This window comes from Vigna umbellata, chromosome 10, assembly GCF_029865625.1.
Source record: "Vigna umbellata cultivar VRB3 chromosome 10, Vumbellata_1.0, whole genome shotgun sequence".
Taxonomy (NCBI): domain Eukaryota; kingdom Viridiplantae; phylum Streptophyta; class Magnoliopsida; order Fabales; family Fabaceae; genus Vigna; species Vigna umbellata.
The window spans coordinates 16024946-16049128 of NC_142174.1; the positions used below are offsets into that span (position 1 = coordinate 16024946).

The 24183-nt window shown below is 42.9% G+C and overlaps 3 protein-coding genes across 3 annotated transcripts; 1 reads left to right on the top strand and 2 right to left on the bottom strand.

Moving 5' to 3' along the window:
• Positions 1–9: 9 nt before the first annotated feature.
• LOC148192027 (syntaxin-112-like) lies at positions 10–1440 on the bottom strand. Its single transcript, XM_047304762.2, has 2 exons — positions 1266–1440; positions 10–1160 (listed from the first exon to the last, which is right to left on the bottom strand). The coding sequence occupies exon 2, from the start codon at positions 1132–1134 to the stop codon at positions 238–240; it is 897 nt and encodes a 298-aa protein (XP_047160718.1). The 5' UTR covers positions 1135–1160; positions 1266–1440; the 3' UTR covers positions 10–237.
• A 2251-nt stretch (positions 1441–3691) lies between these two features.
• On the bottom strand, positions 3692–7904 carry LOC124830898 (phosphopantetheine adenylyltransferase). Its single transcript, XM_047304763.2, has 7 exons — positions 7747–7904; positions 5941–6094; positions 5777–5848; positions 5130–5189; positions 4592–4686; positions 4204–4273; positions 3692–4093 (listed from the first exon to the last, which is right to left on the bottom strand). The coding sequence occupies exons 2-7, from the start codon at positions 6067–6069 to the stop codon at positions 3977–3979; spliced, it is 543 nt and encodes a 180-aa protein (XP_047160719.2). The 5' UTR covers positions 6070–6094; positions 7747–7904; the 3' UTR covers positions 3692–3976.
• LOC148192028 (uncharacterized) lies at positions 7811–14715 on the top strand. Its single transcript, XM_088099990.1, has 2 exons — positions 7811–7978; positions 9313–14715. Exons 1-2 carry the CDS (start codon positions 7811–7813, stop codon positions 14713–14715), a joined length of 5571 nt encoding a protein of 1856 aa, XP_087956116.1.
• Positions 14716–24183: the final 9468 nt, after the last annotated feature.

Consider the following 24183-nt stretch of genomic DNA (forward strand, 5'->3'; position numbering starts at 1 on the left):
CACTGAAACCCAAATGAAGAACAAACTAACTTCGCTAATGTTCAAAACCAAAGACCAAAAAGAAAAAGTAACTCGAATATTACCAATCAATTCTATTAGGTAAATTTTTGTTCTCATGAACAAGTTTGAATCAATCAACATAACTGTTTTCAACAACACAAGAACCACTGAACTGTAAAATGAAAGTAGCTTTACAGTCTCAAAACTCCAAACCAATCTCCTTGTCAATTGCACTAGTCAAGAAGACAACATTGCAACGATGCATACGAGTAGTATAATCAGCCCCACAGCGAAAACCCAACAGACCCACTTTCTGTTCTTCTTCTTCATTTGGTTGGCATAGTAGAGACTATTGGTTCCACCATGGATGAAGTTACCCGCATTGGCCACATTATCCTCAATGTTATCCACGCTTTCTCCCTGTGTCTCAACCAGAACAGCCATATCAAGAAAAACCTGGTGAAGCTTATTCAAACTCCTCTGGATATCCATTACAGCCTCATGCCTAACCTGAGTGTCCAATTCTGCATCCGTTTTCCCAGCCAAAAACTCCACTTTGAGACTCCCAGAAACCATCTTCTCCATGACCTCTTCAGTGGGAACCTCACCCGTTGCTGTATAGTACCTTCTCTTCAAATCTTCCTTGTGATCAGATAAAATTTGGTCTCTCAATGACTGAAAATCATTCATCATGGCCCTAAGCTTGACCCTCAAACCATTTGTGACAGACATTCTGGTCCTGTAAATTGAGCTCCCCTCTTTGTAGGAATCTGACAAACTATGGTTGACCATGTTGGATTTGTCAAGAACCTCAAGCTTTTCCTTGATAATCCGTGCCTTGCGAAGCACGGCAACCATGTCAGACTCCATCCGGTCCCTTAGGCCTCGAAGCACTTTGGCACTGTGGGTGCACTTTGCCTCTTCATTGAGTTGCTGAAGATCAAATAAGAGATTGGTGATCTCTTCCATTTCAACCTTGATTGCTTCAACTTCTTGAAAGAACTGAGAGAGGTTGCGGTCTTCCGTGGGGTAGAGTTTCCCTGCCTCAATGTCAAGATCGCCTTCACGGTCCTTCTGTGCCTGTTTCTTAAGTTCCACATAACTTAGGAACGATTTTGTCATCAAATCATTCATCTTTGCAAAGTTTTGCAAAATCCCACCTGCGAACCCACAAAACATGATCCAAAACAGAGAGAGAACTGATCAGGTACAAAGCAAGAAAACGAAACGTTTATGGGTTTTCATGAGAAGAAAGTGAAGCATACCCTTTTGCACAAATTCAAGAAATGAGTGAAATTTCTCAATGGACGAAAGATTTTGCAATGAAACAAACGCTCCAAATGACCTACATGAAAGAAAACACAGTTAACGACGGTAAAATGACAATCGAAGCAATAGATGAGAACCAAAGCACAAAAGAAAAGGAAAGAATGGAACATCAAAATTGATTCTTTATTGTGCCACGCATAGAGAAACGTGGTTCGGAGACGTTTTACTTTACTTCAAAAGGAAAAGTATGATCAGGAAATCCTCCCATGCAATTTCAGAGTGGCAAAAGAACTACCCTTGCAGTTTCAGAGTGATTAAAACTTTGAAGGAATAGAAGAATAGGGACCCTGAGGAAACTAATGTTGTTACCTTTTTCTTGAGTGCTGATGATCCCTCGTTAAACAAATTACTGAGAAGAAGACCAAAATTGGAGATTTTGAATCAGTTTAGTGAACAATGTGAGATATTTTCTCTCAACTAAAATTTGAATGCCGATAAAAAATTTGAATTTTCTTTTGTTCGAAAAACATCCGTTGGAAATGAGGAAGGAAGAAAAACGGTACCTGTTGAACTTCAACCCTCCAACACCAAAGTGAAACAAACACTGCATTAATCCTTCATTAGAGAATAATTGCTTATAAAATAAAATTAAACTCTAGGAAATACGGTGGGCGCGAAAGTATACTATTGCTAAAATATTTAAGAAACACATGAAAAGAAAATTAGGAATGCAAGTGAAAGGAAAGCAACGTTGATATCTTTTTTTAAAAAAACACACTAAAATAATTATTTTAGTTCAAAATGTTAATTATTTTCACATATATCATTTGTTAGTTTTTGTTTTTCTAAAAAAATTTCAATAACGAGACCTTAAAAAAAACTTGAACTTTGAACTTGGATTAGCATCAATAAGCGGATCTCTTCCATATGATTAATTTATTAAACGGAAAATTGTGGATTTGATCTTTATAATGGTACTTCGTTATTACGTTGGTTTCTGAATTTATTAATAAAAACACATATGTTACGTTTATGTATATTTATTTTTTTATTAATAATAATTAATTTAATTTTAAAAAATAACTAAATTTAAGTAACCAATCACTTGTGATAATATGGTAAAATAACATTTTTATTTTAAAAAATATTTCACTTTAAATATATGATCAGTCAAAAATAAAACTGATTACATAATTATTTTAGTTAAAAAAACAGTTATAAATTAAAAAAAAAGTTATACAACTAGAAAAATAATTCTCTTAATGCTTAAAACTTGAATGAAAAAACATGACCTTAGAAAAATTTTCTGAAAAAACGGTGATTTTGACTAAAGGCGAAGGATAATTAAGAATATTTCTGGGTTAGTTTAGTTTATTTTAGGAAAGAAAAAAAAAATCTAAATCAATTTAAATAGTTAGTATCCTTTATAATCTCAAATTATTAACGTTTTGGTTTGGTTTAATTTTTATGGTTAAGTTTTTTATATTTTTAAAATGGAAGAGTTCAAATTAATTGCTTAAAAGAGCATCATTTTAGTCAAAACAATAACGTATTGAGCGTATAAATGTGAGATTAAAATAAAATAGGATAAGAGAATATATTGATAAATAGAGCTTACTCTCATGCGTAATTTATATGGTTTAACATAAAAAAATAAATAAAATGAAAAACTACATTCTAGAGCTCTTTGATAATATATTTATAATGTTTGTCATATTCGGTCAATTTTATAAAAGTTTATATTTACTATATAGATCCATCGTAATATAGTAAAAAAATATCTCAATTGTTCTTGTTGCTTTTATTGGTTTATGCAATAATAATTTTTATATTGTTTCCGAATCCAAGGATTTAATTGTTTTTATATCTTAAGCTACACGCGGTTTTACATTTTAATATAATTATATTCAAAATAACTAATGTTTACAGAATCAAAATAACTAATAGAAATATTCTATAAATCTTTCTTAATATATAGCTTTTAATATGTTATATTTTTGAGTATTTAAAAAGACAATTTTAATATGTTGTATTTCTAAGTATTTCAAAAGATACCAAGTTTCATATTCTTTAATTTTTTTTCAAAGAATTTATTTACTAACACTTTGCGCACATGAATATTGTTTGTAAGATAAATACAAATCGCTTTTCAATAAAAATAATTATATTTCTGTTCACCTTAAATCTTAAAAAGAATCCTCACAGAACAAATTTTAAAAAGCAAAAGAATTTCACCAACCAACCAACAATTTGTTTTTCTTCGACAATCGAGACTCAAACAAGCATATTTTTTGGCCATCTTCTCTCTAAACTTCAAGAAAGTGTTTATTTAAATCTCTCTATTTTTAGTTAAATTTATCTAATTTTATTTAAATTTATTATATAATATGTTCATGTGACGTTATCAATTGAACAACACTGGTTGCAGTAAAATAAAACATTTATTTTTATTAGAGAAAATATAAATATAAATACAACACATTTCTCTAAACAAAACAGTAGTGTTTTTGTTGCTGTCAGCTAAAGAAAAAAGACACATCAAGACAATATTTTTTTCTGAAAGAATGTGACCTTCCGCCTTTCAAACTTAGAAACACTGCCATGACATGCAACTACATGTCAGTTGCTGTAATGGACATCTTAAACTCGACCTTTCAAGAAATATTTAAAAAGAAAAAACAAATTAAAGCTTTTTTTTTTTTTTTAACTACGTCTGCGATATCGTGTTTTGTTGTTTCGCCTTTTCAGCCTCAATCTTCCGTAGCATCGTCGAACTCAGCTTAATTTCACCTGATTCTCCAGAAAGCAAATCCACAACTTCAATCTGCATATGATCCCAGAAAATAATTCCTAATATGTCATAACATATTTAGAAAACTGAAGAATTTTTCTTAATCAGAAAGAATAACCAAACCACAAACAATAATTTAAGACCTTCAACAGTGAAAGGCCTCTTTCAGCTCTTTTTCTGTTTATTGCCAATCCTCCCGGTAATGTTTCTTTGCTGTAACAAAGCCAAATCCAGTTAGCAATCAAATAACTCCATGACACTTTTAAAAGTGAACGTGCATAAAGTTGTGATCAATTGTTTCTACAGCAACGCAATCAGAATTGAAGAGAGAAATCACAAAATCATGACAACAATGGATCATGGGATACGTTTTCTACCAAAACAAGGTTTTAATTACCATGACCATTGAGATCAGAAACCAGACACTAGGAATGAGATACTTGATTATAACATGGAAGATACATAAACGAATACACACTACCTCTACCAAAAATTTAATATGGCCACTCAGGAACCAGTCTTAACACTAACCTCACAATCACAACCTCTAAATTTTCATCTACAATGGAAGGGCCGAAGGGATCTGTGATTGGTACAGCTTGCACTTCTAAATCTGGCTTGATAGACTGCATGTTAGTTCAAACGAATATTAATTAAGATTTATTAAGAAAAATGCACTTTTCATATAAATTATGCTAGAAAAAACACTAAGCATTCGATGGAACATTAGTTTTACAGATGTAGAGATGTAGATTCCTATAACATTTGTCACATTCACACACACAGCCCACGAACTAACTAATCCAAAAGACAAACTGTTAGATGAAGAAACGTGAAAACTTCTATATTATATATCTAAGACATGCAACCAACAGTACAAAAATATGCAAACTCTTATATGCAACTTGAAAAGGATGGTACTGCGACACAGATGTAAAGATGCCTACAATCCGTCCCTCATGTTGTTCTACATAATGAAAAGCTTAATGTATTCTGACCAACAATAATGTAAGTCAATTCTTGAATAAATAATAAGGAAAACTGTAGTTGCTTGAACACATACTCGTACCTTAATGAAATTTTTGACATTATTTATCCTTTCTTCAACTGGCTGTATCAGTTCAGCAAACTGCAAAAGCAGAACATGAACAGACTCCTTTGTATGTAAAATCCACAAGCCCCGGCGCTTGTTGTACATAAATAAAACGATTTTCACCGTATGCTTAAAATTTTCAATGGTCAAAATCAAATAGCACAACACCTTAATTTAGCAAGCTCGTACCATAATTTTTATAAAGATGAAACTTTGATCACTGAATTTCAAGAGCAGAACATTTGAAATCACTCAATGGTTTCTCTGTTTAAGCGCTAAATTCAGTTCATCTGCTGAAATTTCTAAAATTCTGTAAACTTACTGCTATCTACTCCTATAAATAATTAGAGCAGTCAAAATTGAATTGGAATTAATTTACATAGAATTCGAAGAACTCAACAATTCAAGAAAAAAGCAGAGAAAAACCAACCAACTCTAAGTGGAATATAATCAAAGCAACGGACTACCGAATTGGTTAGACTGTAAAAGGAACTGCATTTTTCAGTTTCAGTTGAAAACCTAAAACTGTGGATGTATAATTACAGAGGTTGTGTCTAAAAATAAATTAGCAGAAATAAACAAAAAAATAAGAACCGATTAAACATGGAAAATGTAAAAGTAACCTGTTTCTTTGCCAGCATAGGACCGTCGCAAACTCCAATTACAATCCGACCCTTTGCCACCTCGGCCGCAGCCTGCATACAAGTTTCAAACTTTCACAATTTTTGCGTTAAATATAAGAAATGGTAATAAAAATTGAAATAATAGAGGAAAGAAGGAGACAGACAGTGAGGAAGAGACGGTGGCCGTCATGCAATCGGTCAAAGGTGCCACCGATAACGACGGCTTGGTAAGTGTTGGGTGGAGAGAGAGAAGGCACCATGAGCATAGGGTCATGCTCATCCTGAACCGCCATTCAATGTGCTCAAATTGCTTTCGCTCTAAGCACAAGAAAAGAGTGGTATTGGGTAGGTGTCAAGATGGGGTATAAGATTTGTTACATCGTTATAATAATTACTCTATAGATTAACGCCAACAATTCATTTTTTAACATATGTTTTAATTAAAGTTTATTAAAAACATATAATTATTAGAAAAAATTGTTGAATAAAAATAGCAGAACTTCAAATTTTCTTTTTTTTTTAGCAAATTTTAATTCGTGAGAAAATGTTTATAACACAGTCGATATTATACGCTTGGTTGAAATTAATTTGATGGGTAATATTTGTGGAAGAATATAACAATTACACCAAATAAATTTTGTGTTTATGTATAGATATAAATGGTTATTGTAAAAAATTAAAGAATTAAGATGTTTTGTGATTGGTTATTATAAAAAGTATATTTATACTTTTCGGTAGTTGTGCCTTTTTTTGGTGTATCTAACGGTCTGTTGTGCCTATGACGACACAGGGGAATCAGATAAACAAATTGGATGCAGTAAGAAAGACAAATATCTTACCTACCACCTCACATGGTTTGATCTCACTCATATAGATTGGGATAAAAAATACCCAGAGGACCAAGAAGATCCTAATTGGAAAGGCCCATAAGACCAAAATACTAGTTATGTGGATCAGGATCAGCCCATAAAAAATATTTTAACAAAAAAAATATTCATTTTACATGCAAAAATCATGTCAATTTTCTGTTAAGGCTTCAAGTATTGAATCTGTCCCATACTCAACCTAAATAATAGGTTTTTGTTTATTATTTACAATAAATAATATTGAACACTTATAACATTTTGAAATACGTTTTAACACATTATAGCATTTTGAACAATAGATAATGAACTACATTTTGGAACAATAAATAATAAAAAAGAATTGCAGATGTCATAGCACAAATGATTAAAATCCAAGTATCTTATATGTGACACTCACAATTTTTCCCTAACATCATCAAACTTTATGCTCGAAATAATCAGAGTAGACCCACTTCAGATTTCATCTTAGTAACATCAAATTAATCAGGAGCTACCTCACTTTTCACTCCAAAAATGACATATCGAACTACAACTTGGCCCACATTCGATTTCCCTTTAATCACGCGAAATTGATTGTCCCACAATTCATATTTCATTCTAAGATTGAAAGATTGACCAATGCCTACTTCAGATTTCGTCCCAAAACTTCAAAACTGATCATGACCAAGCTCATATAAATCATTCTTAAAAAGAAAAATTACTACCGAGATACAGTTCATGTTTCATTGTAAAATTACTACCATATTTCAATCTAAGAACACGAAATCGATCAAGACCCACTTCATGTTTCATTCTAAAATTTAAAATTTATCCAGACCCAGTTAAGATTTCGTTCCAAAATTCAAAAACTGGGAAGACCCAGTTCATATTTCATCCTAAAAACGAGAAATTGACCAGGACCCTCTTCATATTTCGTACTGAAATTGCAAAACCATTAAGACCCTGTTCATATTCCACACTAAAAACAAAAACTTGACCACGAGCCATCTGAGACTCCATGCTGAAAACTCAAACTCGCTCAAGACCCACCTCACCATCCACACTGAAAAGCTCGAGCCAAGGATCAAAACCAAAAACACATAAGCAAAGAAAACGGAAATAGACCTTGACGGAGATCTTAGGCTTAAACCAAAAGTGGAGGCGGAACCAGAACTGGTGATATTCCACGATGAACCTAGACTTGGAGGTCTTAGCGGAGGAGCGTGCAGATTTGACGAGGTTTGTGGATGGGCAACCCGTTGCTCTGGCTTTCCTTAGTGTGTTGAAGTTGGGTGGGAAGAAGTTTCGAACAATCTCCGATTATGTCCCAACCCACTTCACGCATTTTAAAGTCTCCGTAAGTCAGGGAATAAAATACTACTTCATTTTAAAGGATTTAGGCTTTTAAACTGTAATCAATTTACAATGCCTCTTGTCTTTTTAAACTGTTCTTATTAAATTTTAGTTAATTTATATAATATTTTGATTTCATATATATATATATATATATAATTTGTTAAATATATTTTTAATTTTTAACATACTAGATATACCAAAAAAAGTTCAAAAATCGATTACTACCACAATAGAAATATACTATTTACATAAATAAAATTCACATAAAAAATTGGAACGATGGACTTGAAAACTTTGAAAAGTAAAATAATAACTAAAGAAAATAAGTAAATAAATAAGATATGTACCAGAGAGTGTCAGGCGCCGTACGAGGAGCGCCGAAGTGCCAGGCGCCGTACGAAGGACGCCCGAAATATCGAGACGCCCGAAATGCCGGGCGCCGTACGAGGGGCGCCGAAGCGCCAGGCGCCGTACTTACGACAATGCCTGTACGCAATCGTAAAAGGCACACCGGAGGCTCATGCGTTGAAGAGCCGGCCCAAGATTGAACCTAGACCCGGTATAAACTCTGCTAACCCTCATGTAGCAGGGAGGAACACCTACCAGCCGGGCCGAACCTCTTTATAAGAAAAACTTTGAAGAACTCACAAGGAATCCTACCATCACAGAGCAGCCCGGCACAACAGCCACTGCATCAAATCTTGTCCGTTAGGTGACCTAAAGTCCTACGTTCACTACGTGCACTAGGACTTGGGGGGCTTGTGTATCTGCAAAGGCCGAACGCCGTACGGAAGGATCCATGAGGGCGGACGCCCAAGCTAATTGGGCGGATCTCCATGCGGACGAGGCGGACGCCCATATCATACGGGCGGACACGACGAGCGAAACCGGACGCCGTACGGAAGAGCCCACATGGGCGGATCCCACATGGGCGGACCCCGCATGGGCGGACCCCGCATGGGCGGGTCTTCGCGGACACGGCCAAGCGAAACCGGACGCCGTATCAAAGAGCCCGCATGGGCGGACCCACGTGGGCGGATCTCCGTACGCGCAAGGCAGACGCCCATTTCACATGGGCGGACGTCCACGCCCGCCAAAACACTAATCAACATGACTTAAGGAAAAGTAGCCTGGTTTAAAGGTAAGTAGAAATTAGAAGCTATCGGGCCGCTTTGGGCCGTGATTAACTTTTCACTAATCCCAAGCCCATAGCGAAAACTATAAATACAGGTCCACGGTGAGTGGTAGATAGGTTACATTGAATGCACATTTATTGCTACTACTAAAAATAGCCACTGCTCTGAACTGACTTTGGCATCGGAGAATCTTTTGTAGGTCTCCACCCCTCCGGATCAAGAGGAGAGCCAGAGCGCCAGGAGAGGATCGGCCAAGGAGACAAGATTACAGGAGGACTTGGAAGACTTGGAACCCCACAGCCCTACACATCCGAAACATTTGGCGCCCACCGTGGGGCCGTGTGATTTCAAAAACTCAATGGTGACCACAAGAAACCAGGGCACAGACGATCCCGTGGAGATGATCCGCGCATTGCAGCAGAAGATGGAAGAGATGCAGCAGCGTCACGAGGACGAATTGGCCGCCGTAAAAGCCGACTACGAAGCCCGGATAGCCGAGGAGGTCGGGCGGATTGATGAAGGAAAGCAAAGGAAGGATAAGGAAAAGACGGTAGCGGGAGACAGTACACCCGCCGATACCGAGTATGATAAAACCTGGAGGCCTACCGGGTCCGAGGCGGAAGGAAGCAAGGCTAAATCGGTGCATGCGGAGAGCGCTGCCGAGGACGGACGAATGATAGTGAAGTCGGAACCGTCGTCCACCTTGTTACTCCCGTTCACTCAGAACATCATGGATGTCCAAATTTCGGAGCAATTCATGGCTCCGCAATTCAAGATGTATAACGGAACAACGGACCCCGCCTCCCATATCCAGACGTTCTCGAACGCGATGGCGTTCCGAACGGGCAATGACGCCATCTGGTGCAGAGCGTTCTCGCTCTCGTTGGAGGACGAGGCATTGGAGTGGTTCAACACCCTCCCCCCTAATTCTATAGAAAATTTCGCCGGGTTGAAACAGCTGTTCGTCAAACAATTTGCGGCCTGCAGCACTCAAGACCTGACCGTATTCGAGTTAATGACCCTCAAGCAAGAGAAGGACGAGACCTTACGGACATTCATGGACAGGTATCAGAAGACCGTCCGGCGAGTGAAAAGCCTGACGCCGGAGCTCGCCCTTCACTACATCCTGCCGGCTCTTAAGCCGGGGCCGTTCAAAGATAGCGTCTGCAGGCGAGCACCCAAAACAATGGAGGAGTTGAGGGAAAGAGCAGCTGATGAAATAAGGGTGGAGGAGATGAAGCTCTCCTACAAAAAAGAAAATCAAGAAGCCAGGGGAGAGAGGACGGACGGTAATAAGCCCGCTAATTCTACGGGAAAAACGTTCGGCCTTAGGCCCCGGGAGCAGAAGAAAGGACCTCGCTTCCAACAATATACGCCCTTGAACGCCTCAAGGGAGAAAATTCTCCGAGAGGCCCTAAGTGCAGATCTGATAGTGGAGCATGAGGGACTCCCAACTTTGAAGGACGCTGACAGGAGCAAACATTGCTCCTACCACAAAAACATGGGTCACAGCACCGAAGAATGCCGGACCCTCAAGGACAAAATAGAAGAACTCGTCCGGGCGGGAAAACTTAAGAAGTACGTCCGAGACGAGCGCCCGGCGCAGTCAACCGAACGGTCCGCCCCGAGACCGGCCTACCGAAAGGATAAGCCGCGGAATTCCCGAGCGGAACGACCCCGCTCCGAAAGGCGCCCGAGCCGAAGTCGAAGCCGCAGCCGGGAACGCCCCTTGAGAGGACACATTAATACCATTTCCGGAGGATTCGCGGGAGGAGGATCATCTTCTTCCGCCCGTAAACGCCACGTTCGGGCCCTCCAATCCGTCCATCTGGTTGACAAGCCGCGCCGCTCCATGCCACCCATTACCTTCTCAGACGAGGACTTTCATGCCCCTGATCCCGACCAGGACGACCCAATGGTCATAACGGCAGAGATAGCACGGTATGGGATAAGCAAAGTCCTGGTGGACCAAGGAAGTTCGGTCAACATCCTTTACTGGAAGACCTTCCTGCAAATGGATATCTCAGAAGATCTGATTGTCCCCTACGATGGGCAGATAGTAGGGTTTGCAGGAGAAAGAGTCGACACAAGGGGATATGTGGAGTTGAGGACGAGGTTGGGGACCGGACGATCTAGCGAGGAGAAGAAGGTCCGGTATCTGCTGGTAGAGGCGAGCACCTCATATAACGTGCTGCTCGGAAGGCCGTGCTTAAACGCTTTTGGAGCAAGCGTCTCTACCCCCCACCTCACAATGAAATACCCCTCCGAGAAGGGAATTATTTGTACAGTCCGGGCGGACCAGAAGACGGCGCGAGAATGTTACGCAGCAGGGTTGAAGTTGCACGTCCGTCCCGCAAAAAGGCGGGCGGCCGGCTCGGAGGTGGCCATGGCCGACCTTGATCCTAGGACGAATACCGAGGACCGGCTGGAACCTATGGGAGAAACCCAACCTATCCTGATAGGAAAGGAACCTGCCCAAACCACTCGCATCGCCAGGGAGCTGAACCTCGAGATGGAAAAGGAGTTGAGAGCGCTCTTGTGGAGGAACCGTGATCTCTTTGCATGGACGGCAGCGGATATGCCAGGCATTCATCCTGCGGTGATGTGCCACAAGCTCTCACTTTTCCAGAATGCACGACCTATAGCCCAGAAAAAGCGAAGAATGGGCGAGGAGAAGCGCAAGGCGGTCGAGGAGGAGGTAGAGAAGTTGAAGAAAGCCGGATTCGTCCGGGCTGTCACCTACACCACATGGCTAGCTAACGTGGTCATGGTGAAGAAGGCTAGCGGGAAGTGGCGCATGTGTACCGACTACACGGATCTGAACAAGGCCTGCCCAAAGGATTCGCACCCCCTACCCAGCATAGACGCCCTGGTGGACGGCGCCTCCGGACACCGAGTGCTGAGTTTCCTGGATGCATATTCCGGGTATAATCAGATACCCATGTACGGACCAGACATCGAGAAGACAGCATTCATCACAGAGAAGGCTAACTTCTGCTATGAGGTTATGCCGTTCGGCCTGAAGAATGCGGGGGCGACATACCAGCGCCTAATGGATCGAATCTTCCGGGACCAGATAGGCCGGTGCATGGACGTATATGTGGACGACATGGTGGTCCGATCGGCAGATGGAGAGGGACACATCCAAGACCTTGAGGAGGTTTTTCGCCAAGTAAGGAAATTCGGCATGCGCTTGAATCCCGCAAAGTGTACGTTCGGGGTAGCCGCCGGAAAGTTCTTGGGTTTTATGCTGACATCAAGGGGGATTGAGGCTAACCCAGACAAGTGTGATGCGGTACTGAAAATGCAGAGTCCGGTCACCCTTAAGGAAGTCCAGAGACTGGTCGGACGCCTCACTGCATTGTCCCGATTTATCCCCAAGCTAGCAGAGCGGATGAGGCCGGTCCTGCGTAAGCTGAAGAAAGGGGCCGGCCCGTCATGGGACGACGAATGCGAGCGAGCATTCCAAGACGTCAGAGCCATCCTAAGTAACCCACCGGTCATGAACCGCCCGGTTCCGGGCGGAGATTTGCATATCTTCTTGGGAGTATCTGAAACGGCCGTCAGCGCCGTATTGATGCAAGAGCGGCCTCAAGCGAGATTAATTTACTTCGTGAGTCGGACGCTCCTAGATGCAGAAACCCGGTATCAGCGGGTAGAGAAGGTGGCCTTGGCTTTATTGCACGCATCCCGAAGGCTTCGCCCTTACTTTCAAAGTTATCAAGTGATAGTCCGGACGGACTTCCCAATCTCCAAAATCCTCAGAAAGCCGGACCTAGCCGGACGGATGGTGGCATGGGCAGTAGAGCTCTCAGAGTTCGGCTTGCGATATGAACCCAGGGGATCGGTTAAAGGCCAACATTTGGCAGATTTCGCGGCCGAATTACCCCCATCCGGCCTAGAAGACTGGAATCTGTACGTGGACGGAGCGTCCGGGCGTTCGATAAGCGGGGCCGGCATCGTTCTCGAAGGCCCCAACGGATTCTTACTGGAGCATTCCTTGATATTCAAATTCAAAGTATCCAACAACCAGGCCGAGTATGAGGCCCTGATAGCCGGCCTCGAGTTGGCGAAAGACATGGGGGCGCGGAGAATAACCTGCCGGACAGACTCTGAGTTGGTGGTAGGCCAAATGAACGGCAACTTCCAAGTCAGAGAGGAGCGCCTTTTACGATACTACCAACGAGCGGCGGAACTCGCAAGGGCGTTCGATAAAGTGGACATACAGCACATTCCCAGAGAACAAAACACGAGGGCGGACGTACTGTCTAAACTCAGTTCGGGAAAGGAAAAGGGGCAGTTGACTACTGTCGTGCGGCAGGTTCTACTTCAGCCTTCGGTGGAATGCTCGGCGGTATCCGATGGAGGGCAGGACTGGCGTGCAGAAATCAGGGAGATCATGACCCGCCAGGACGAGGGGCGGACGGTAGGTCCGGGCGAAGCCAAGAAAATCGCCCGTTACCTTATTGTGGGGGATGACTTATACCGAAGAGGATTCTCCTCCCCCCTCCTTAAGTGCTTGGGGAACGAAGAGGCACGCTATGTCATGGACGAGCTACACAACGGCGTTTGTGGTTTCCACACAGGCTGGAGAACGTTAAAAGCCCGGTTACTGAGAGCCGGATATTATTGGCCTACCATGGAGGCGGACACAAAAACGTTCGTCCAACGCTGCGTTCGCTGTCAGGAACATTCCAACAACACCCATCTTCCGCCACATGCCTTACGTTCAATATCCTCCCCATGGCCATTCGCCCAATGGGGAATGGACATCGTAGGACCATTCCCAGTAGGGCAAGCGCAGAGGAAGTTCCTCTTGGTGGCGGTGGATTACTTCACCAAGTGGGTAGAGGCCGAGCCCTTGGCAACCATCACGGCCGCCCAGGTCCAGAAATTCTGTTGGAAGTTGATATGCCGCTTCGGCCTCCCCCGATCCATCATCACAGACAACGGCCGGCAGTTTATAGATAAAAAACTCGCCGAATTCTTCAAAGGATTGGGAATCAAGCACATTACCAGCTCCGTGGAGCATCCCCAGACGAACGGTCAAGCCGAAGCAATGAACAAGACCATAGTTTCGGAACTCAAGCGGCGTTTGGGGGAAAGGAAGGGAGCGTGGGTGGACGAACTGCCCGAGGTCCTATGGGCCTATAGATGCACACCTCACGGAACCACAGGCGAAACCCCTTTCAACTTAACTTATGGTACTGATGCTATGTTGCCGGTTGAGCTGGGCGAACCATCCTTGAGGCGAGAAGTCGAGGACCTGAACCTCAACGACCAAGAGTTGAGAATCGAGTTGGACTCCCTGGACGAACGGCGCGATCGAGCGGCGCTGAGGGCCGAAGCATGCAAGCGCATGGTCGAAAGAAAATATAACTCCAAGGTCCGGCCAAGAAGCTTCCAGGAGGGGGACCTAGTATGGAGAAAGGCGGGAGACGCCCGCCGAAACCCAACTCATGGAAAGCTGGCCGCCAAGTGGGAAGGGCCGTTCCGAGTAATGGAGGCCCTGGGGAACGGAGCGTATAGGCTGGAGTGCATGGACGGACGCCCCATCCCTAACACTTGGAACGCCACGCATCTAAAGTTTTATTTCAGTTAACTTCCACGGCTTGATGTAATGTACCCCCATGGTTAATGAATCAAGTTCTATTTTCTCCTGTGAAACTCACTTTGTTTTGTAGACATCTAATTCAGAACGAGCGTTCCAAAGAGAACGACTCGCAGCTTGGTTGGGCGACGAAGCGAAGAGACGTCCGCCCTACCAAACTCCAAGCTGCCGAACGAGCGTTCCAAAGAGAACGACTCGCAGCTTGGTTGGGCGACGAAGCGAAGAGACGTCCGCCCTACCAAACTCCAAGCTGCCGAACGAGCGTTCCAAAGAGAACGACTCGCAGCTTGGTTGGGCGACGAAGCGAAGAGACGTCCGCCCTACCAAACTCCAAGCTGCCGAACGAGCGTTCCAAAGAGAACGACTCTCAGCTTGGTTGGGCGACGAAAGGAAGAAACGTCCGCCCTACCAAACTCCAAGCTGCCGAACGAGCGCTCCAAAGAGAACGACTCTCAGCTTGGTTGGGCGACGAAGCGAAGAAAACGTCCGCCCTACCAAACTCCAAGCTGGCGAACGAGCGTTCCAAAGAGAACGACTCTCAGCTTGGTTGGGCGACGAAGCGAAGAGACGTCCGCCCTACCAAACTCCAAGCTGCCGAACGAGCGTTCCAAAGAGAACGACTCTCAGCTTGGTTGGGCGACGAAGCGAAGAAACGTCCGCCCTACCAAACTCCAAGCTGGCGAACGAGCGTTCCAAAGAGAACGACTCTCAGCTTGGTTGGGCGACGAAGCGAAGAGACGTCCGCCCTACCAAACTCCAAGCTGCCGAACGAGCGTTCCAAAGAGAACGACTCGCAGCTTGGTTGGGCGACGAAGCGAAGAGACGTCCGCCCTACCAAACTCCAAGCTGCCGAACGAGCGTTCCAAAGAGAACGACTCTCAGCTTGGTTGGGCGACGAAAGGAAGAAACGTCCGCCCTACCAAACTCCAAGCTGCCGAACGAGCGCTCCAAAGAGAACGACTCTCAGCTTGGTTGGGCGACGAAGCGAAGAAACGTCCGCCCTACCAAACTCCAAGCTGGCGAACGAGCGTTCCAAAGAGAACGACTCTCAGCTTGGTTGGGCGACGAAGCGAAGAGACGTCCGCCCTACCAAACTCCAAGCTGCCGAACGAGCGTTCCAAAGAGAACGACTCTCAGCTTGGTTGGGCGACGAAGCGAAGAAACGTCCGCCCTACCAAACTCCAAGCTGGCGAACGAGCGTTCCAAAGAGAACGACTCTCAGCTTGGTTGGGCGACGAAGTGAAGAGACGTCCGCCCTACCAAACTCCAAGTTTGGCTGGGGGCGGGCCACGAAGCGAGAGTTAAACATCTAAAAGCTAAACGTCGACATCCGCCCGGGAAAAGGGGGCGTCATCCCACCCGGCCGGGACGGTACTAAAGCAAGTTCTTTAAGGAATAAAAGGCGCACAAAATATACGAAACAGGAAAAAGCAACTGTGTATTAATCAATGACGCTAAAACGCGCCAATTTACAAAAGGACCGCCCGGCCAACTTCTGGACAATCCGAGATGTTGGGCGGATGGTCACGACATACACCAAAAAATTTAAACAAAAAGAATTCTAAATGTTTTTCCCGGATGCCGCCTCTACAGTTGGCCCGTCGTCTTCAACCACATTCAAATCCATAAGGACGCCGTCGAAAACGTCCTTCTCTATATCCACGCCCAAAGAAAACGGATCCTGGATGCCCGCCAGCAGAGTTACCTGACGAAGGGCTTTGTTGAACCCTTCCTCATGCTCAAACATAATGGTCGACTCCAACTCGGCAACCTGCTCCTTGGCCTTGGTAACTTCAAGAGTAAGCTCCTCGTTGGTCTTAGCATGATCCGTTTCGACCTCTTTTAGGCGGGCTACCTCCGCCTTCAGCTGACGACCTTCCTCCGCCAAGCGCTCCTGCTCGGCCTGGGCGGTTGCCAAACTTTTGGCGGCCTCCGTCTTGGCCTCCTCAAGATCGGCTTCTAACTGTTCGATCTTCTTATCGTATTCATCCTGGTTAAGGACCATCTGCTCCAAGGTCAACTGAAGGGAGGCTGCATTCTTCTTCTCCTTGTCGAGCTCGGCCCGGACCTCCGCCACACCGGGGCGGTCAGCAAACTTTCTTAAGTACCAGGCCAGAGCGGATGTCCGGGTAGACATCTCTAGCATGGCGTTGGTTAGCTCCAGCTCGGACAAGGGTTCAATAAGCGCCCGCTGAGAGGAGCTCATATGGAATTTTGCCCGGTCGCTCATGCTGAACTCCGGGCTGAAAACACCGCCAGGAATGGGGACGGCCAATACCCTCTCCAGCTCTTTCTCTTTGCCCTTGTCCTTACGGGCTTTCTTCGAAGCTGACCGAGACGAAGAGCCCTCCTTGTCTTGACGTCCCTCAGCAGTAGGATCTTTTCTCTTTCGAGTAGGATCCGCGGAAGTCATGGCCGCCCCAGACGTTGGACCTACCTGGACGGCCACCATCTCCGGGTGATGCTCCCGGATTCTAATCTTCACGCCTGGACCCCCGGCCTTACCAGTAGGGGGGACCAGTCCAATCGGAGCGCCGGCAGGAGGAGGGCGCGGCACAGCGGGAGCACCGGTTGGCCGGGCCGTGGACGAGCTGGCGCCGGACTTCTTCCTGACGGTCAGGAAATTGGATTTGCGGGGGCCCGGAGTCGTCATTAGTTCTGCAAAAAACAAAGAAATTCAGAAAAATTAACGTCAGTGCGAAAAACGAGCACACCTAATGTGACAAGACCATACCGAACGCCTTTGGTCCACAATCCTCAAGACTAAGGCATTCAACCAGGAGGCGGGCGGAGATCCGGCGAGGGAGGGTGTTAATGGTGCGCACGGCCTCTCGGTCGGGTGCTGTCAAATCCCCGACTGAAGTCGCCCGTATTCGTCGAGGGTCCCTCGTCCAATAGAATGGGAACAGCGGCCTCCCTTCACCATCGGAAAATTCACGGAGGCCGTCCTTGTCAACGATTATTTTAAAATAATGTTGCTTGAAATTTTTAAAGGAATCGGAGAAGGGGCGGAATAGGGTCCTGTCCCGCACCGAGTTAAAGGATACCCAACCGCCAGAAGAAGAAGGGCGGACTTCGAAATAGTGAAAGAAAACTGGGATGGTGGGAGTGACACCCACTGCTGAACACATCGCCACAAACGCCTGTACAGCCGCCCACGAATTGGGATGCAGCTGCGTCGGAGCCACATTAGCTTCCCGAAGAACGGCCGTTTGAAAATTAGTAAAGGGCACCCGGACGAAAAGATGGGTGAAGAAGGTCACGTACATGAAGAAGAAATCATAAGGACTAGACCGCCCATCATGAAAGACCCTTTCGTTCAACAAAGTCACCCCGGCACGAATTAACCTCGAATCCTCCATATCCCGTACGATATGGGTATGGCGGATCCGCCATTCCAAATCCTTGCTGTAAGCATAGCAGGAAGCATATCGGCTGGGAACGACGGGAGCCAACTCCGATATCACCGTCCCTTCACCATCCGGCTCGAAGGGTGACCCGACTATACGAATACCGCCTTTGAGCAAGAACAGAGGCACACCATTAAATATCCGGTCGTTCATCGAGACCGGTGACCCAGGGTCCCCTCCGGAAGACCCAACCGCCTCCTCCAAAAAACGAGAAGAAGCCGAACTTAGAGAATCGCCACTGTCGCCCTGCGCCGACCCCTCCCGGACTCCGCCCGACGACCCAGAACCTGACTCAATGGACATAGATGCCATTTATTACCTGAGGAAAAAAGAATCTCGAACTCCTGAGTAAAGAAGATAAGTGAAAATGACCCCGTTTAAACACACTATTTATAGGGAAAAATTAGTAACCGTCAGATGCATCTCGGCCGTTCAGACTAGGTACAACCAACGCTCCAGATTTGGCGACGCTTCAGCTCCATTCAATAGGGACGCGCCACGTGTTTTCCCGCCTAAAATTTGAATTCAAAAAGCCTACTGGATAAAGCCCAATTACGGGTTCCCGACCCCCACGCGCCATATTCGAAATCCTACGTTCACTACGTGTACTAGGACTTGGGGGGCTTGTGTACCAGAGAGTGTCAGGCGCCGTACGAGGAGCGCCGAAGTGCCAGGCGCCGTACGAAGGACGCCCGAAATATCGAGACGCCCGAAATGCCGGGCGCCGTACGAGGGGCGCCGAAGCGCCAGGCGCCGTACTTACGACAATGCCTGTACGCAATCGTAAAAGGCACACCGGAGGCTCATGCGTTGAAGAGCCGGCCCAAGATTGAACCTAGACCCGGTATAAACTCTGCTAACCCTCATGTAGCAGGGAGGAACACCTACCAGCCGGGCCGAACCTCTTTATAAGAAAAACTTTGAAGAACTCACAAGGAATCCTACCATCACAGAGCAGCCCGGCACAACAGCCACTGCATCAAATCTTGTCCGTTAGGTGACCTAAAGTCCTACGTTCACTACGTGCACTAGGACTTGGGGGGCTTGTGTATCTGCAAAGGCCGAACGCCGTACGGAAGGATCCATGAGGGCGGACGCCCAAGCTAATTGGGCGGATCTCCATGCGGACGAGGCGGACGCCCATATCATACGGGCGGACACGACGAGCGAAACCGGACGCCGTACGGAAGAGCCCACATGGGCGGATCCCACATGGGCGGACCCCGCATGGGCGGACCCCGCATGGGCGGGTCTTCGCGGACACGGCCAAGCGAAACCGGACGCCGTATCAAAGAGCCCGCATGGGCGGACCCACGTGGGCGGATCTCCGTACGCGCAAGGCAGACGCCCATTTCACATGGGCGGACGTCCACGCCCGCCAAAACACTAATCAACATGACTTAAGGAAAAGTAGCCTGGTTTAAAGGTAAGTAGAAATTAGAAGCTATCGGGCCGCTTTGGGCCGTGATTAACTTTTCACTAATCCCAAGCCCATAGCGAAAACTATAAATACAGGTCCACGGTGAGTGGTAGATAGGTTACATTGAATGCACATTTATTGCTACTACTAAAAATAGCCACTGCTCTGAACTGACTTTGGCATCGGAGAATCTTTTGTAGGTCTCCACCCCTCCGGATCAAGAGGAGAGCCAGAGCGCCAGGAGAGGATCGGCCAAGGAGACAAGATTACAGGAGGACTTGGAAGACTTGGAACCCCACAGCCCTACACATCCGAAACAGAAAATAAGTAAATAAATAAGATATATAGAGAAATAGATAAATGGCATTTGTTTTCTTACTTTAAAACATGGACCCAATCACATCACCAAAGTAGGAAGATCTGATTTTGTCTTTCGAATTTGGTCGTATAATAGTCTAGTTACATTACTATTTTAATTTATTAACATAAAATGTACGGCTAATCTATGGTCCCTCATTTGGAAAATAAATTACACATATTTTGGGGGATTGAATTATGAATTGTACCTAGTTATTTTAACTTAATTTAATCCTTCAAATTTGTTAATAAACTTTTATTTTCAAATACTTTTATTTTTATATAAATAAATTTGAATAATATTTATTTAAAATACGTTGTTTTTTTCCTCTACTGTTTTTATCAAATAATTAAAGTTAGTAGTAGCAGAGTATTAACTACCATAATAAACCGAGTAAGTTGTTTGGCAAAAAAATATAACTTATTAGATATTAGATAGTGATTGAGAGGGCAATGACGAAGTGTTAGGCAGGGAATGTGATAGATTAATGGCATGTTTGGTTGTTAAAAAATATAATTAGGTAAACAGTGAGTTACGAAAAAAAACATCAATAGAAAAATACACGTTAAACAAAATAGTTTTGGTATAATTGTACTTTCAACATATTATTTAAACAATGACCTTAATTTCAATGTAATTTAAGAATAAAAAATAATAATTAGACTAATAATTTAAATGTTTGAACATCAAAGTGTTCATGTTATAATCAACTAATTATCTTACCATAATTTTTTATTCATGTATTAACTAGTTTTACACAAAATATTTAATTATAAAATTATTGATGTGATATAATGATAGTCAACTAATTAATCAGCCCCAATTTGATTTATAAGTAACTAACTTACAGAAAAGTATCTTCTTTAATTGATACTTATACCATATATGTCCAAATTACTCTTATATATGGACATTTATTATCTCCTACCAAAAGATATTTATTATCTCTTACCAAAACAATTTATAAACATATCAAGAAATTTAGTCAATTTCATCAAATATAACTAAAAACGTATAACAATTAATACAATTTTATGTTAAGAAAAAATTAATAACACATTTAAAAAATATCCTAAGTAATCCTAATAATAGGAGGAATATCACTTGAATGAGATGTTTTTTGCTTTAAGTAATGCTCTTTTATAAAAATAATTAAGAAAAAAACAAAAAACTGTGTATGGTGATTATCTTAATTAAGATATATTATGTTTCTCAACCTGTGTTGTTCTTCTTATTTGAGTTAGAATACCCCTCAAATCAAAGCTTGTAGAAAAATATAAGATCTCAAATATCCTTTAGGCAAAAAATTTCTCACTTTGAAAAAACAACTAAAAAATATACCAAAATAACACTTCAAACTTTCTCACTTCTCCAAAACTTACTCACAATTCAAAATTGCACCTCTATATGCAAATATAATTCAATATCTAACAGATATCTTTCAAAATCAGAATCATCCAACAACTTTATAACATTTTGTTTCTAGTTAATTCTACCTAACTTCAAGTTCTAAATTCATTATAATTAACTTTAAAAAAAAAAAATTAACTACCTTTTCTTACATTATTTTTCTTGTGCTTTGTTTTTAATTTATGTATAAACTAATTCCAATTTATAATGAGAACATTTTCATTTTCATTTTTTCATTTAAAAAAAAGGATTTTAACCTCTTTGTAGGAATGTTTTGGTGAAATGCTTCTTCAAAATTATCCCAAGAATATTGATTTTTTAGAAATGTTAACTTTAAGTGTAAATCAATCATAGAACATATTTTATCAACTATAGATTTCCATAAAATATTTCTCTTTATCAAATGCCCGCTAAGTGTCACTACATGTCAGAGCTGCGGATCAAGAACACTAAATTGATTCTTAAATCAATTAATCCAACAGATATTGAACACTTTTCTACAGCATTTCAACTTGTGACAACCTTATATCTTGCTCTCTTCAGTGGAGTTAATGGCTCCAGATAATAATTGATACTGATTAATGCAGAACAGAACTAGAACTGAAGTATTTAAATCAATTCATTTGAAGTAAGAGCACGCCATTTCAGCTTCAAGTAAACTGCTTGATCAATCCAACAAGGTCATAAATGGTCTCATTGTAAAGTGCAATAAAAATGCTCACACACTGGAGGGAAGCAACTCACTGTGATATTATTAATGAATTGATCAAGGCTTATATAAGCCCAAATACAATAACAGAATGTAAGTGCAGCTAGCGCATTTCGTGGTAAGTAAGTCCACGTTGTATACTAACAGTCCGAAAATAGTGGAAACAGAAAAAGACTGGTTCTCTATAAACCAGATTTATTCAAAACTAATAAGTCCTAATAAATCTTCACGTGACAATCCCTCCCTTAAGCTAGATGCATATGCAGCTAGCTTATTTCATTGACTCTCATTACTCCAAGCATGCCTCGGAGCTTCTCAAACCTGTCAAGCTTTAGTGGCTTTGTGCTTTAGTGGCTTTGTCATAATGTCTGCAACTTGATCTTCTAATTTGCAATAACTTAATTTCACAACTTCATCTCTTACTAAATCTCTAAGAAAATGGAATCTTACTGCAATGTGTTTGCTTTTCCCATGAAAGACGAGATTTTTAAACAATTGAATGGCAGAGCTATTATCACAAAGTATCACTGTGTTAGTTGCTTCTTGTTCTTCTGTTCCAAGCTGATCTAGAATTCTTCTAATCCAAATACATTAGCAAGCACAAGAAGCTGCAGCAATATATTCAGCCTCAGTGGTGGACAAGCTGACAATAGGCTGCTTCTTGGAGGCCCATGATACAGCTCCAGAACCTATCTTCAATACTAGACCTGAGGTGCTTCTACGGTCCCTGCATAATTGCTAACAATATAGGCTATAAGGCTCGTGTTTCTTTCTCCCGTCCTATAAAAAATCCCATGTTCTGTGGTTCCCTTTCACATATCGTAGAAGCCTTTTTGTTGCTAACCAATGTGACTCTTTTGGATCTGTCATAAACCTGCTGATCAAACTTACTCCAAACATTAAGTCTAGGCGTGTTACAGTTAAGTACATGAGGCAACCTACTGCTTGTCTATACTGCATGACATCTACTCTAGTGCCTTCCTCATCTTTTGATAGATTTGTCCCTGGCACAATCGGATTTCTTACTGAATTGCAATATGCCATGTTGAATCGTGCCAATATTGCTTGAGCATATCCACGTTGACAAATGAAAAAACCAGTTTCACTCTGAATTACTTCTATGCCGAGAAAGTGTCTCATTCTTTCCAGTAGTTCAAACTCCAGCATCATTGAGCCTTTAAATTGTTCACTCATTCTTCTATTATTTCCGGTGTAAATCAAATCATCTACATAAAGACTAACTATTAAGATGTTGCCTCCATGTTTCTTGGTAAACAGGGTGTGCTCACTGGGACATTTTTCAAATTTCTCTTTGGCAACGTATGCCTCAATTCTGCTGTACTAAGCTCTTGGAGCTTGTTTAAGACCGTATAATGCCTTTCTCAATCTATATACTTTGTCTTCTTTGCCTTCCTTAACAAAACCTTTAGGTTGTTGTATATACACTTCTTCTTTGAGCTCACCATGAAGAAATGCACTCTTGACGTCTAGTTGAAATACCTCCCATCTATGTTGAGCTGCTAAGGCTAATAGCACTCGCACGGTATCGAGCCTTGCTACGGGGCAAAGACTTCAGTGTAATCCACACCATATTGTTGTGAGTACCCTTTTGCCACCAACCGAGCCTTGTGTTTCTCAATATCCCCATGTTCATTGAGTTTTATTTTAAAAACCCATTTGACTCCAATAGGTATGATTCCTTTGGAGCATCGGTGAGTTCCCATGTTTTGTTTCTCTCAATTTCTTGGATCTCTACATTCATTGCTTCTCTCCATTTTACACTTTGAGAAGCTTCCTTGTAGGAATGAGGATCACCTCCATGTTCGGCTAACATTAATGCCATGAGGTCAGCTTTTGCAGAAAACTAGGTATAATCTGCCATCCAAATTGGTTTTCTTTTTTGTCGCATTGTCCTCCCTTGGACTTGTGTTGCATGTTCATCAACATTCTCGGCTAGTGGTGAATTTGTTTAATTTGAGTTGTCATTGGGATAGCTTGAGGACACCCCGATAGTGATACTTTCATTGCCTTCCTGTTGTGATGATCTTGAATCTTATCTTCCAGCTTCAAACGCCTGTTCGTCCCAGTCCAGAACATCAGTGTTAGATTCTTCTCTTGATCCTTCCCAGTTTCAACTCTTGTCTTCCTCAAA